Consider the following 13,435-nt stretch of genomic DNA (forward strand, 5'->3'; position numbering starts at 1 on the left):
GCACAGCTGCAGTCATCGGGGAAAGCCCTCAGTTCAGGAAGCGCTCCCATGGGCCTGGCCCGCAGTTTCTGGGCTAGTGACTGGGAGCTGCCCACTGTGTGCCAGCCCTGGGCAGGTTTCCCGAGTGGCGGAAGACCGCGAGCGAGAAGACCACAGTGGACGAGCGGTGAGCAGCGCCTCCACAGCCTTCCTCCAGCGACTGCTGTGGCTGGGACACACCAGACAGACCCGTTTCCAAGTTGCTTCGGTCGTGGCGGTTATCACAGCAAAGAAAGCACACTAGAACACCAACCAAAGACCTCCACAGTAGCCTCTGGGGAGGCGGGAGGCCCTGTGAAAAGCACGTCTGCCTGTGGTCCCGGCAGCCTCCATCTTTCTTTCTGAGCTTTGGAAAATGTTACAGCCTGGTGACAGCAAGAACCGCTCTGGTCAGTACCATTTCCCACTGAGCAGAGACTACAGAGCTGCTGCTGGGGCCATCGGGACTCAACACATGGAAAGCGTCCTCTCCGATCTTTGGCTGGGTCTTGTATTTTTTGGGCTACACTCTGTGTGAGATGCTGGGTGCTGAAATCAGGGCCTCGGCACTCCAGGTAAGCACTGAGTCACTTTGCTGTAGCCCCAGCCCCTCTAAGGGACTTTAAAAAAGACAATGAACCTTAGCCCTGGCTGTCCTGGACTCACTCTGTACACCAGGCTGGCCTTGAACTCACAGAGATCCGCCTGCCTCTGCCTCCATGAGTGCTGGGCCTAAAGGCCTGTGCCACTACGCCAGCTCCACAGTGAATCTTAATAGGAAGAACTCCTGATTCAGACTAACGTGGCTCCTGCTGCCCTGATTGGCTTTAGGCTTCCCATCTAGAAATGTCATGTTTAGTACCTTTAAGGAAGGCTGTGTCAATGTTTAAAAATTATTGTAAGACGGTGAACGCAGAAGCCCAGCTTCCCAGTTGAAAACTCAGTGACAATAGTGAGTCCATGTTTCCACCTGGAGTAATTGACAAGGCTAAAGAAGGCTGCCGTAGCTAAGACATGCAGTCTGTTATCCTAAGCCCTTATAATGTCTACTTGGCCCCAGGGCAGGCATTTCAATTTGTGGCTCTTTGGATAGCAGGAACAGGTACAGAGCATGTGATTAATTGCCACACCAGTGACCCCCACCCCTGTACCTTTTTTGTTCCTCTTATCACAGCATAATTAGAAATCCAAGTTCACTTTGCTGTTTTACTTTGCCGTTGTTTGTGGCAGTATCATGAGCAATCCTGATACTCACAAGAGCTTGCATCACAGGTATGAGCCACCATGCCTGGCTTTGTGGAGGTTCTTAGGTAGATGACAGTCCTTTTTGTCACTCAGGACAGATAGGTCGTGCTGTGAAAATAAACTCTGTATCTTGATGGCTTAAATGGCAAAGGTTTATTTCTTGCTTACAGAAACCTGCACACAGAGCGAATATATTCTTGTATTTTCACATGCAGAGACAGACATGAGCACACAGGCATATACAGAACATAAACTCATGCAAAAATGTATTTAGACACGGGCCATCTTAACTGCCCAATTGCCTTTATTAGGGGACTTAGGATTCAAAAAGGACTACGAGAATATCCACGTTCAGCCAAGGAAATACCCACACTACAAAAGGAACCTGAAAGCTTTAAAAAAAAAAAAAAGGCTAAAGCTTGTGTTATATTAAATTCCATGCAAAACTCAAATAAAATACCAAACACGCTGTGCCTGCCGTCTGTCATCTCTTTGTCCCGGCGAGGCAGTGTCTACCTCCGCTGTCTAGCTCAGGAGGGAGATGGAGCCCAGCCGCCCAATATGCAGAGAGACTGAGGAAGTGGGACTGGGCCGGAGAGGGGGGCCAACAGGCTGGAATCCTCTTCCCCCAGGGGGAGCTGCAGGTGGACAGGAAGGGCAGGCCCAGGTCAGATCCGACCCACTCCTCCTGCCCACTGACTAACCCACTCCTCCTGCCTGCTTACTCTTGTGCTGCCCCTCCACCAAGGCCACCATGCTGGGTCTAGCTCAGAGCATTCCCCACATCACCTCTGTATCGCTGTTGGCCCAGCGATAGTCAGAGGCGACGCCCCATCCCCCCCCATCCCTCGGGCTCCTGCAGATCCCCTAGGGCAGTGGTTGTCAACCTTCCTCCCACTGCAGCCCTTTAAGGCTGTGGTGAGCCCCAGCCTTAAGATTACTTGTTTTTACCTCATAATGGCTACTTTGTTACTGTTACGAATTGTAATGTAAATATACGTTTTCCTCCGCCCCCCCCATAGGGTTTCTCTGTGTAGCCTTGGCTGTTCTGGACTCACTTTGCAGACCACGCTGGCCTTGAATCCACGCAAACCGCCTGCTTCTGCCTCCCTGAGTGCTGAGATCAAAGGTCTGTGCCACCACACCCAACAATCTGTTTTTTCCAGTGGTCTTAGGTGGCCCTGTGACAGGGTCACTTGACCCCCGAAGCGACCCTGCCCCACAGGTGGCCAACACAGCACTGGACAGGGACATTCTGAGCCACGTCTCTGCTCCCCTGGACTTCCCCTTCCTCACACTTCTTCCAGGCTGGTGCTGCTCCAGGTGAGGGTCTCCAGCTCCCAACAGAACACTTACCAGTCCTCGCAGTCCAGACCCTGCTTACCTCACTCCTTTCCAGGACTGAGTAGAAGCGAGGGTCTGGAGGCCAGGCTCTGGAGGCCAGGCTCTGCTGCCTTTTGCTGTGTGCTAGCCCTTGGGAAGCCTCTACTTCCCAGGACCTCCTTTTCCTTGACGTAGGGCATTGGCCATTCACAACAAAACTGCTCAAGAGTGACTCCCGGAACAACCTTCAACCGTGTCTCAGAGGCTAGGCAGAGCCACTTAGGGGCATTCAACTCCTATCTGCTCCACTTTGGTTAGTCCCTGCTCATTCTAATGGCCGCCGTTTCTCACCAATCATCCCCTCTTCTCAGGAAGGTTACCTGGTGGGCCACAGGGGTGGAGCAAAGAGATCCAGGCAGGGTTCGGGGGCACGGATGGGGTCAGGCGGGGAGCCTGGGATGAGTCTTTCAGACCCACAAGGGCCTCAGCCGCCTCTCTCTGCAGCTGCCGCTCCGAAGGGCCAGATGTCCAGGCCAGGCAAGAAGCTCCAGGGGCCTGCAAAGGAAAGGGAGAGGAGCAGGCTGGGAACCCCACTTCTGTCTGGCCTGCAATGCCTCCTTCGGTCCCCTGCTTTTCCCTTCTACACATTCAACCTCCTCCCAGGCTCGTGGGCGCCACTTCTTTCCCAAGACCTGTGGCTGTAGCAGAAGAGAGTCTGGCGCGCCACAGGACTGGAGTATCAAAGTTGAACATCTAGAAAAAACAGACACATGGGAAGCGGTGGGCATTCTGGCCTGGGAGCCGGAGACCCTGGCTGGCCACCGGACTCTGTGCTAAGTCTTGTTCACTATCTTGGCCGCTTTGCTTTCTATAAAATGAAAATCTCTGCGAGCTTTTCCCTCCCGGGTTACTATGAAGATTACAGGGAATCGCTGGTGTCAGTTTTTCAAATCAGATGTCCACTGGGCCAGGGATTGCTGGCTACTCCACGATCCTGCTTTCCCTAGCCTGGCTGCCAGTTCCCGGGGAATTCCACCTCCAAGAAGCTTGCTCTCATGGCGGCTGGGCCTTACCACCGTGGCCTTCGTGTCACCAGACAACGCCATCCTATTTTAGCTGTCTTAGGTGAGTGAGCCGCCACCGTGTTCAAGGTCAGGGCCTGTGCTGGGTGTTGTTGGTTCTTCTAACAGCCTGAGCTGAGCAGCACCTCATCATATCATTACTGATACTGGAAACAGGCTTTAAATACTCAAAGCCTCCATGCTGGGAGACTGCAGGGACAGGCGGGCTCTGCCTGCTGTCAGTCTGCAACCGTCCTCCTGTTTTCCACATCAGAATCCTAAGCCCTGACCTCCTGGTTCCACCTCAAGTGCTGGGATTACAAGTGTGCAACCACACCTGGCCTGAAAGTTTTTCTTCCACGTTAGCTGTCATGATTGCAGCACAAAGACAAACTCAGACTCAACACATATCCTCTTGTGCTCCTACTCACGTGTGAGGCAGGCTAGGGGGTCCTTGGGGCTCTCCAGAAAGTGGAGCTGTCAGTACCGAGCGAGAGCCCGGGCAGCTTGGGAGGGTCCCGTGAGTGGGCAGCCGGAGAGAGGTGCCAGGGTCAAAGCCTAAGGAGGGCAAGAGAACACAGGACGCACAGGGCCCAGAGGCCACGACTGCTCCCTCCACCCACTTGTGCGCCCTTTCTCGCCTTTTCTAGTACAGCGACAGCCTAGCATTCAAGTGTCTGCTGAAAACAAGGTGGGCAATTTCTTACCAGGGAAAGGGTGTAGAGGGACAGCAGGTTCTTGGCACAGCAAGCGGCACACCACTGGAGGTGGCACCGACAGACCTGGGGGCAGCCAGTGTCCAGGGCCCCAGGGCCCAGGAGGCACCGGAGTCCAGGGCAAAGGCAAGGCTTCCGGGGGGCGGCTGAGCAGCAGAGGCCCATAGTTCTCCTGCAAGGGTAGAGGCCAAGCCTGGAGAGCAAGCATGCTCCAGGATGAGGGTGCGACAGAAGCTGCGGGTGGCTCTTACATCCCACCTTCTGTCAACCACAGGTCAGAGCCTCAGTGAAGAGCACATCACAACCCACAGAGCAAGCAGTCTGGGTGGGCTGAGGCTAGGAGCCACCCCTCAGGCCTCACGTCTCCTTACCTTCCCCGGGGGGGTCAGTACCAGCGGGACTGCTCCATGGGGACTCTGAGACTGGGGTGCCATGTTCTCCTTTCCAGCTGTGAGGAACCAGGGAGAGATCCAGCAACCCCTTTTCCTGACCTCTAGCCTACCCAAACTTCAGCTAAGCTCTCATCTCCCTTTCATTATTCTTTTTTTTTTTCATGAGGCCCAGGCTGGCTTTGAATCCCTGATCCTCCTGCCCAGCCTGCCTCCTCCTCCTCCTCCTCCATCTCCTCCTCTAGACAAGAGGTCTGGCGTGGTTGGCCCAGACTGGCTTCCGGATCACCTTACTCCAGTGCTGGGATTACAGGCATGCTCACTATGCCCCACCCCTCTATTTCCTTTCCTTAAAACACTTTATTATTGTGTTTGGGTGCCATGGTAGCATGTGGAGGCCATAGGGCCATCGTGGGGAGCCAGCTCTCCCTTTACCTTTGTGCAGGCTGTGAGGCCCGAGCTCAGGGCACCAGGTTTGTGCAGAAGTACCTTTGCCCAGAGCCACCGTACTGCCGCCCCACCACGACCCATTTTTTGTCTTCAGCTGTCCCTGCTCTCCTACCCACACTTCAAAATAAAATCTTCTTTGTTCTTATGTGCGTGAGTGTTTGGCCTGCATGCATGTCTGTGTAGCCCACTTGTGCAGTGGCCGCTGAGGGTCCAGGGGGCAGTTGTGGAACTGGAGTGGCACACGCTGTGAGCTGGCACCTGTTGCCTGCAGGCCCCTCTCTGCAGCCCGCGGAGCACACTTGAGAGCTGCAGAGGTGAGGCTCACGGAGACTAAGCTCCGTGCCGAGGCCACACATACTGAGTTTCAGGACGGGGATGCTTGTCCTTATATTTGCTGCATCCTGTCCCGCTGCCAGGCACACACACTCACAAGGGACCCCTGGCCGGATGGCTCCCTTCTTGACTCGGAGGGGAGCTTTCAGAGGGGCGGCCCCTTTCATCAGACCCTGTGCCAGGTGCCTTTTCAGCTGTGCCTCCTGCTGCCTACGCAAGGCCACTTGAGCAGCCATGACTCTCCGACGTTCCCTGGGGGGAGGGGTGCAAGTCAAGCGTCACCCTTCTGGAGAAGCCCCGCCCTGTCCCCTGAGCCTTGTACTCACAGGATGAGAACACACTTGTGACACTCGCAAGCCTGGAAGAGGCAGAGGCGCTTGTGGCCCTTGAGATGGGCCGTGACTCCATGGTTGCGACAGCGGGCACAGGTCGGAGAGCGACTGACAGGTCTCCTGGGAATTAGCTCTGTGTTCTGGGGCACTCTCGTCTCATCCACTGGAGGCGAGTCAGCAGAGCAGTGGTGAAGAGCAGGCGTTTCACTGGGGTCCATGGATCTAAGGGCAAGAGTAGTGGGTTGGGGTAGTTACATGGGCTCTGCCCTACCCAGCCCCTCTGCTTTTGGGAAGACACAGCTGGAGCCATCCATCCTGCCCCTCTCAAGATCCAGCTTCTACCCGGGCTTCCCTGCAACCTTTCTCAGAAACTACTCTTTTCTTTCTTATGTATCCGTTCAATACAAACATCCTTCACTTTTGTTCTCTTGCATGCTTTGCCATGCTGAGTGCCAGCTTCAGGCACAGGCACAGGCACAGGCACAGGCACAGGCACAGGCACAGGCGCACTGGCTCGCACGCGCGCGCGCACACACACACACACACGCACACGCACGCGCACACACACACACACACACACACACACACACCCTCCCAGGCCCCTCAAGCATGCTTTACCCTCTATTTTACCAAGCAGGGCTTTCAGGCACCCTCTTCAACTGTCAGCGTACCCTTTGCATTCAAGCAGTCCTCAAGAGCATTTTTATGTGGTCCCTCAATTCTAAGACCCACATGCGCAGTCAGCTCAGCCTGCTCCCTGTATGCCACTACTGTGATGCTGGATGTGTCTCAGGAGTGTCTGTGGATGCCTGTATGTATGTGGAGCCCAGAGACTGACATCAGATAGACTTCCTCCATTGCTCTCCGCTTTGATTTTAATTCTAGACAGGGTCATCTTGTTGAACCCGAGGCTCACGGCTTTAGCTAGACTGGCTGGCCAATGAGCTTAAGAGACCCTCCTCCCTCAGCCCCCGCCTCTAGCGGTGGGGGTTGCAGGCACATGTCACTGCGCCCAGCATTTACTGTGGGGGTCACGAATGTGCTCAAAGCACTTTATCAACGGAGCTTTCTCCCAGCCCCTTTCATTTTTAAATTAACTAATTATTAATTAATTAATTAATTTGGAGCTAAGATCTTACTGTGTGTGTATCCCTGGCTGGCCTGGAATGCTGTGTGTAGACCTGGTGGGAGTCAAACTCACAGAGATCCATCTGCCTCTGCTTCCAGAGTGCTGGGGTTGAAGGTGTCTCACCAAGCCCAGCTTTTGTTTTTGTACTCTCTAGTAGCAATATTATTGTCAAGAGATTCCCTATCCCATTTTCCCTAGAGGTCATTCGCTTTCAAAAAATGAGCATTGAACCTAAACCCTTACAAACACACGCTGGCCAAGTGGTTTTCACTTATTGTTTTTTTGGAGACAAGGTCTTGGTAAGTGGTCCAGACTGGCCTTGAACTTGTTATCCTCCTTCCTCAGCCTCCTGGTAACTGAAATTACATTACTGGCCTGTCTTGTACCACCTGTTCACCAGATATTTTTCTCGGACTCCATTAGTTCAACAAACATTTACTGAAGCAGGATGCAGGCTCCCATCTGTCATTCTGGCAGTAGGGAATCTAAGGCAGGGGTATTTTTCTGAGTTTCAGGTCAGTCTTTTTGTTTGTTTTGCTTTTTCTTCAAAACCGGGTTTCTCTGTGTAGCCTGGGCTGTCCTGGACTGGCTTTGTAGACCAGGCTGACCTCAAACTCACAGAGATCCTCCTGTCTCTGCCTCCCCGAGTGCTGGGGTTACAGGCATTACAGCCACCCCATAGTGAGTTGGCTCCAACTCACTATTTTAGAAAAAAACAAAAACAAAAGCTGAGTGAGTGAGTGTGGTGGCACATGCCTGTAATTACAGGTTTTGGGGGGTTGAGGGAGGAGGATCAGCAGCTCAAGGTCATCTGCTGCTAGGAGTTGAAGACTGCCCAGGACTACTGGAAACCCTGTCTTTAAAAAAGAAAACAAAACAAAACCCCAAACCCAAACCAACCCGCTTCCCAAATGACTACTGAGTCCCTGCTGTTCGAGGTCCTGGTGTAGGCCCAAGGTGTCCTGTGGACACCGCTTTCTTTCCCGTTCCCAACTGCACGGGCACAGGAAACCCATGCAGTGACCGCTGCACGCGGCGCCCAGCAGTTGATGGCATGCGCTGTCCCTTCCCGTGCAACCATTCCTTGGGTGCTCCCCCTTCCAGCACCCATCCATCACCCCCAAACGCCGGGCCTGCGGCCCCTCCCGCTGCAGGGCCCCAGGGAGGGGGCTGGGCACGAGGAGCGCGCTCAGGAGGTGGGGGTGGGGTGGGGAGAGCCGCGCAGCGCGAGGGAGCAGCCGGGGAGGCCATGGCGGGGCCCCAGCTCAGCAGACGGGGAGCAGGGAGGGGAGGGATCACGTTCACGCCGCCCGCTGGTGGTTACCACAGCCTCGAGCCGAGTCACAGTCAGCCGGGGGAAGGCCCAGGGGAAAGGGCGACAAAGCGGCGAAGAGGAACGGCCGGCTCGAGCTGCTTTTCCCGCTCCTCCGCGCCGGGGCCAATGAGCTTCCGGCACGGCGCTCCGGCCGCGCGACGCAGCCAATCGGGCTCAAGCTCCCCGGCCGACGGCCCGCCCCTTCCTTTCTGCCCGCTTCTCCACGGCAACAATCGCGGCAGCCAATGGCGCGTCGAGTTGAGCCGCACACACGTCGCGTCTGTCCTTACCCGGGCCGACTGTTCTCCGGCCCGGAGGCCGGCAGCCAATGGGGCGTCGAGGAGCGTCGGCCAGAGCGAGGCTGGCCCCGCCCCCGCGCCGGCGCCGAACCGCAGGCGTTGGCTCGCACCCACTGCGCTTGCGCAGCCTCGCCCGCCGGGTCCGGCCGCGCTTGCTCTCCCTCCTGGCTGCGGTTCCTCGGGGCTGTCGCCCGCCTGTCGCCTGGCTCACGGCGGCGTCCGGGTGTGTGTGCCCCTCCAGGCTGACCGAGGCGGCGGAAGCGATCTCCGGCGACTGCGGTGCAGAGGATGCGTGCCGAAGCTGGAAGGTGCTGGGGCCCGCCCGGGCGTTGGGGCTCCCGGCAGCGGCCGGAGAGGCTGGGCCCTTCGCAGGGAGCCCGGGACCACACTCGGCAGCCGTTGGCCTTCTGCGGGCCTGGGGAACCCCAGCGCTGGCCGCGCTGACCCGGGGCGGGCGGGCGCTGCGAGCGGCCCCCGGCCAGCGGGCGCCCTGGGCAACAGCCTCGGCCCCCCAGGGTGCTGCTAACCCTTCCCCACTCGAGACCACCGAGCCCTCTCCAGCCTCTGCCCCCCAGTCCCAGCCGTCGCCGCTCCCCACTCTCACGCCCCGACCGTCCAAGGCGCCGTCCTGAGGGGAAGCGCCCTTCTTCTGAGTCCACGTGTCCTCTCCAGCACTGTTTTGTCTACACGCCCGCGTCGTCCATGCGGCACTTGCTGTTTACTGGCCGAGCCATCTGTGCGCATGTACATCTGTAAACGTTTCTTTTACGTTTTATATGCATTGGAGATTTGCCGGTCTGTGTGTGTCTGCGTGGAGCTGGACACCCCTGAGCTGCCGTGTGGGAAATGAACCTGGGTCCTCTGGAAAAGCGGTCGCTGCTCCTGACCGCTGAGCCACCTCTCCAACTTCTTTTTGTTGTTTTGCGGTAGGGTCCCTGGCCTCGAACTCAGAGCCCCGCCCGCCTCTGTCTCCCGAATGCCGGGACGAAAGGTGTGACCACCACCTCTTGGCTGCCCTGGCACATCTGGTCAGTTGCTCCTGTGGTGTGACATTCGGTGGTGTGCCTCCCTTAGTCTCAGGAGGGGTGGTCCTCTTACCCAAACCCGCTGTCAGAACAAATGAGGCAGCCTCATCTTTGGGAGCGGACAGATTTTCTTCGTATTCAGCGAGGCTGTCTCAGAAGTGGGTATTTATAAGTCTGATTTGACTGTTGTCAGACTTCTCCCTGCAGTAGGCTTGGGACACTGATGGTTCCCCAGTCACTCGGTAAACAGCAGCTTACAGAATTACACAGGTGTCTTTATGGCCACACTTGCTCTTTTCCAGCTTTCTGATTGCTGTCAGCCCAAGAGTAGCATGAGGATACATTTTTGCAAGATAATTGCATTTCCCAGGTTACAGTATGAGCACCTGCTCAGGTGCCTGCTAGCCTTTGTGTCTTTACTCTCCTGGGGACAGTTTCCTCATAGGCTTAGCTCAGGCTGCTTTCTTTTTCTTGCTGATTTGAAGGCAGTCCTTACCCATTTTCTCGTGCTAATTTGCTTTGTATAGTTTATATGTCTTGTGCAGTTCTTATTGTTTTTGCTTGTGTTTGACACAGGGTTTCATGTAGGTTAGGCTAGCCTTGAACTTGTTATGTAGTTCAAACCGCCATGGTTTATGAACATGCAATTGGCTTTGGTGCAATCCTGTGTCTTGATCATATTCCGTTCCTTGTAGATTTTATACGCATCCTGTATGTGAGCGATATGCAGCATGGCTGTTCTGGTTCAGTTCTAGGTCCTTTTTCATTTCCACAGTAAACAGAAGCGGTTTAGGAATGCGCTGGTTACATACCTGCTCTCTCACAGGCTGTTTGTGTTGGAGATGGGTGTCGTGAAATGGGCGTGCTTGCTTGGCCTGGCAGTCCTGAAGCTGGTGTGCCTCCTGTGTGCTGGGACTACAGGCGTGCGGGTGGGATCCGCCATGCTTGCTTCACATGGACGTTCCAACGCTCCCTTTGCTGTTCTGCTGTCCCGGCTGGAGAACAGCCTAGTGACAGCCGGGTCCTGGGATCAGCACCGTGGCAGAGGGCCTAGGCGGGAAGTGAAAGGCCTGCTTTGAAAAGCAGACACCGTGGGCCTGACCACAGAGAGGGGAAAGCTGCATCACTCACGTCTCGGGGGAGCCTTACCCCAGCAACTGACACCCTCAATCTTCTTCTTTAGAAACGGTGACCGGTAGGCAAGTGGACAGAGAATTCGGGGACTGACAAGAAGCAAACTTGAGATTCCGTCTGTCTGCCTTTGACTCCACACTGATCTGTCACATCCAGGAGCCTGACACAGAGCCATGCGACCCCAGGATCTGAGATGTCTGAAGCTGCTATGCCTCCTGGAAGCCCTCTCTTTATTGCCTTGTATGTCCCATGGGGCTGTGTGCTGTAAGGCCTCAGCATGGGGTAGGCTGGACCCGTGTGCTGGTGCAAGGTGGGCCGGATATCCAGTCCCCTCGGGTACAGGCTTTCTGCATGCTGACGTTGAGGTGGTGGTGTGGAGAGTGGGGTGTGATGGGTCACAGCGAACCAACCAACCACCGACGAGAAAGGACGGTGGTCGGGGCGGCGGATGACTGGAAGACTGCTCTCTCTGTAGGCACTGAAGCTCTTCTGTGCTACGAGGCGACAGCGTCAGCCTTCAGGGCGGTGACCTTGCATAACTGGAAATGGCTTCTGCTGAGGAGCATGGTGTGTAAGCTGAGAGAGGGCTGCGAGGAGACGGTGGTGTACATTGAGACCGGTGAGGCCCTCCCTCTGCTCACGCTTGCACTCCACCTCCTTCCAAGCTGTGCTCCCGACACCTGGGACTAGGGCTACACACACAGGCACCTGAGCTGATAATGAAGGCACAGCACTCACCATCTTCCAGAGTAACGTTGCCACATGCGCAAAACAGAAAGGCGTGCTTATGAAGCACCTTGTCCGTCCAGGGCGCACAAAGTCTAAAGAAACACAGCTGCTTTGGAGCAGCTGCTTTGGGGAGGTTAGGGAGCGGAAGTGAGGAGTAGGGATTACTGGCAAGAATGGGGTAGGTCTCCATGATTGTAATGTTCTAGAGTGGAAGTGGATCGGGGGCCCCGGGGGAAGGGACAGCCTGGGGGAGAGGGAAGGATGAAGACAGACAGGAACAAGGGCAGCAGAGGGCGTCCCAGGAGGATTAGAAGACACAGGGGAAGAGCCTGGCCTCTCAGCCCACACCTGCACAGTGGCTGTCACAGGAAGAGGCGAAGCTGGTCTCGGGACTGGGAGGGTGCAGGGAATATAGGGGTCAGGCAGGGGCCCAGCCTGAGTGGGTCCGGGCCACTGACAGTGCCTCTCTGATCCTCTGCTCTTCAGGGGCCAGTAGGGGAATTTTGAGTTTTAAAGGCTGCACCACGGCCTTGTCGCACTCTCCACAAGTCTCCTATCTCGTGGCTCCACCCGGAGTGTCCATTGCCTCCTACAGCCACATCTGCAGGTCCTACCTCTGCAACAATCTAACCAACTTAGAGCCTTTTGTGAGATTCAAGGCTAGCCAAACTAAGTCCATAGCACTGTCTTCCAAAAAGTGTCCAACCTGCTTGGGCAAACACGACGCGGACTGTCTTCCGAGCTTCGTCACCACTGAGCCTTGCCCCTACGTCGCTTCTTCCTGTTTCAGTTCCACCTTAACATTCCAGGCAGGTAAGCATACTGTGTGGGACCCAGGGTCTGTGCGCCTGAGAGACTGCTGGGATCCTGAGGTGGATGGAAGGTACAGGCGGGTCACACGAATTCCAGGCCAGACCAGGAAACGTTCCTGGCATCCAGCTGTCTGGTGGGAGAGCAGGTGTCCTGGCTCATGAGGGGCCTCTGGGAAGAAAGCCGGCCTCTGGAGTCTTGAAGATATCCCTCATCTTCTCTTTCTTCCTTGTAGGGAATCTCAATACCACCTTCCTCGTCATGGGCTGTGCTCGTGACTCAGGGAAGATTTTAGCAGATTTTCAGCGCATTGGGAGCATCAAAGTGACGGAGGTAGTCAACATCATAGAGAAGTCGCAGGTGGCCGGTGCAGGGCACTGTATTCGAGGCCCTTCTTGGAGCGTCCTTATGTGCCCTCTGTTTATCTTCAGAGACTGACCAACCAGCAGGACTGGAAAAATGTCAGACCCCATGCATAATCAAATAAAACCTCAGAATTATCCTTCTACTTTGTCTGTGGTCTGTGAGAATGTGGTGGGGCCCAGCATGTACAGGGAGGGGGCCACAGGAGCCAAAGAGGCTGGGAAAGAGGGGTGCCTAGATTAACTGCTGCTTTCTGTTCAGAAACCAATACTAAGAGGATGAGTTTTGGTGAGGAGGAAAGCAGTTTCAGAGCGGGCAGCATGGAAGAAGGAAGGTGTCATCGTCCTCAGAGCTCCATCTTGTGGAACTCAGGTCTAGAGAGATGCTTTGTTAGAGAAAGTCTGGCCGGGAAGGCTGTTGGTTGAAGGGAGTCTTTGTCATCCGTCCCTTCTTCCCTGGCTGGAAAATTACAACTCTGACCAGATATCTTCCTCCCTCCCTTCTTTTCTTTCTCTTTTTATTTCTTCCCCTCTCCTGTTTTCCTCTGGCTCTTGTTCTTGCTCTACCCCTAATCCCCTTTCCTCCTTCTCCCCTCTTCCCTAGAGCATGTAAGTGAGATGGTTTACCTTAGAGGCAGGCCCCTCCTGGTTCCTGTAGGTTTTTAGATATGTTTTCTTCAAGTGGAATCTCACAGCATTTATGTACTTTGTACTATGCCCAGAACAAAATAATAATAATAATAATAATAATAATAATAATAATAA

General features: G+C 55.2%; 2 protein-coding genes across 2 annotated transcripts; one reads left to right on the forward strand and one right to left on the reverse strand.

Moving 5' to 3' along the window:
* Window positions 1-1,401: 1,401 nt before the first annotated feature.
* Window positions 1,402-8,421, reverse strand: Dmrtc2 (DMRT like family C2). The gene is made up of 9 exons (XM_021664202.2): window positions 8,321-8,421; window positions 5,862-6,089; window positions 5,633-5,787; window positions 4,735-4,811; window positions 4,355-4,535; window positions 4,079-4,205; window positions 3,279-3,339; window positions 2,967-3,141; window positions 1,402-1,901 (listed from the first exon to the last, which is right to left on the reverse strand). Exons 2-9 carry the CDS (start codon window positions 6,083-6,085, stop codon window positions 1,789-1,791), a joined length of 1,113 nt encoding a protein of 370 aa, XP_021519877.1. The 5' UTR covers window positions 6,086-6,089; window positions 8,321-8,421; the 3' UTR covers window positions 1,402-1,788.
* Window positions 8,422-10,839: 2,418 nt separating this feature from the next.
* Window positions 10,840-12,773, forward strand: Lypd4 (LY6/PLAUR domain containing 4). The gene is made up of 4 exons (XM_021664193.2): window positions 10,840-11,009; window positions 11,245-11,388; window positions 11,985-12,311; window positions 12,544-12,773. Exons 1-4 carry the CDS (start codon window positions 10,943-10,945, stop codon window positions 12,744-12,746), a joined length of 741 nt encoding a protein of 246 aa, XP_021519868.1. The 5' UTR covers window positions 10,840-10,942; the 3' UTR covers window positions 12,747-12,773.
* The last annotated feature ends 662 nt before the right edge of the window (window positions 12,774-13,435 follow it).

Source organism: Meriones unguiculatus, chromosome 14 (genome assembly GCF_030254825.1).
Source record: "Meriones unguiculatus strain TT.TT164.6M chromosome 14, Bangor_MerUng_6.1, whole genome shotgun sequence".
Classification (NCBI taxonomy): Eukaryota; Metazoa; Chordata; class Mammalia; order Rodentia; family Muridae; genus Meriones; species Meriones unguiculatus.

What these genes read in the sequence shown, in the direction of transcription:
- Lypd4 (XM_021664193.2), top strand. Translation starts at nt 10,943, where the DNA reads ATGCGACCCCAGGATCTGAGATGTCTGAAGCTGCTATGCCTCCTGGAA. An exon ending in GGTGGTGTACATTGAGACCG is followed by an intron (nt 11,389 to 11,984) that starts GTGAGGCCCTCC and finishes TCTGCTCTTCAG; the next exon opens with GGGCCAGTAGGGGAATTTTG. An exon ending in CACCTTAACATTCCAGGCAG is followed by an intron (nt 12,312 to 12,543) that starts GTAAGCATACTG and finishes TCTTCCTTGTAG; the next exon opens with GGAATCTCAATACCACCTTC.
- Dmrtc2 (XM_021664202.2), bottom strand. Translation starts at nt 6,085, where the DNA reads ATGGACCCCAGTGAAACGCCTGCTCTTCACCACTGCTCTGCTGACTCG. An exon ending in CTCTTCTGCTACAGCCACAG is followed by an intron (nt 3,142 to 3,278) that starts GTCTTGGGAAAG and finishes TTTCCTTTGCAG; the next exon opens with GCCCCTGGAGCTTCTTGCCT. An exon ending in CCACCCCTGTGGCCCACCAG is followed by an intron (nt 1,902 to 2,966) that starts GTAACCTTCCTG and finishes GTCCACCTGCAG; the next exon opens with CTCCCCCTGGGGGAAGAGGA.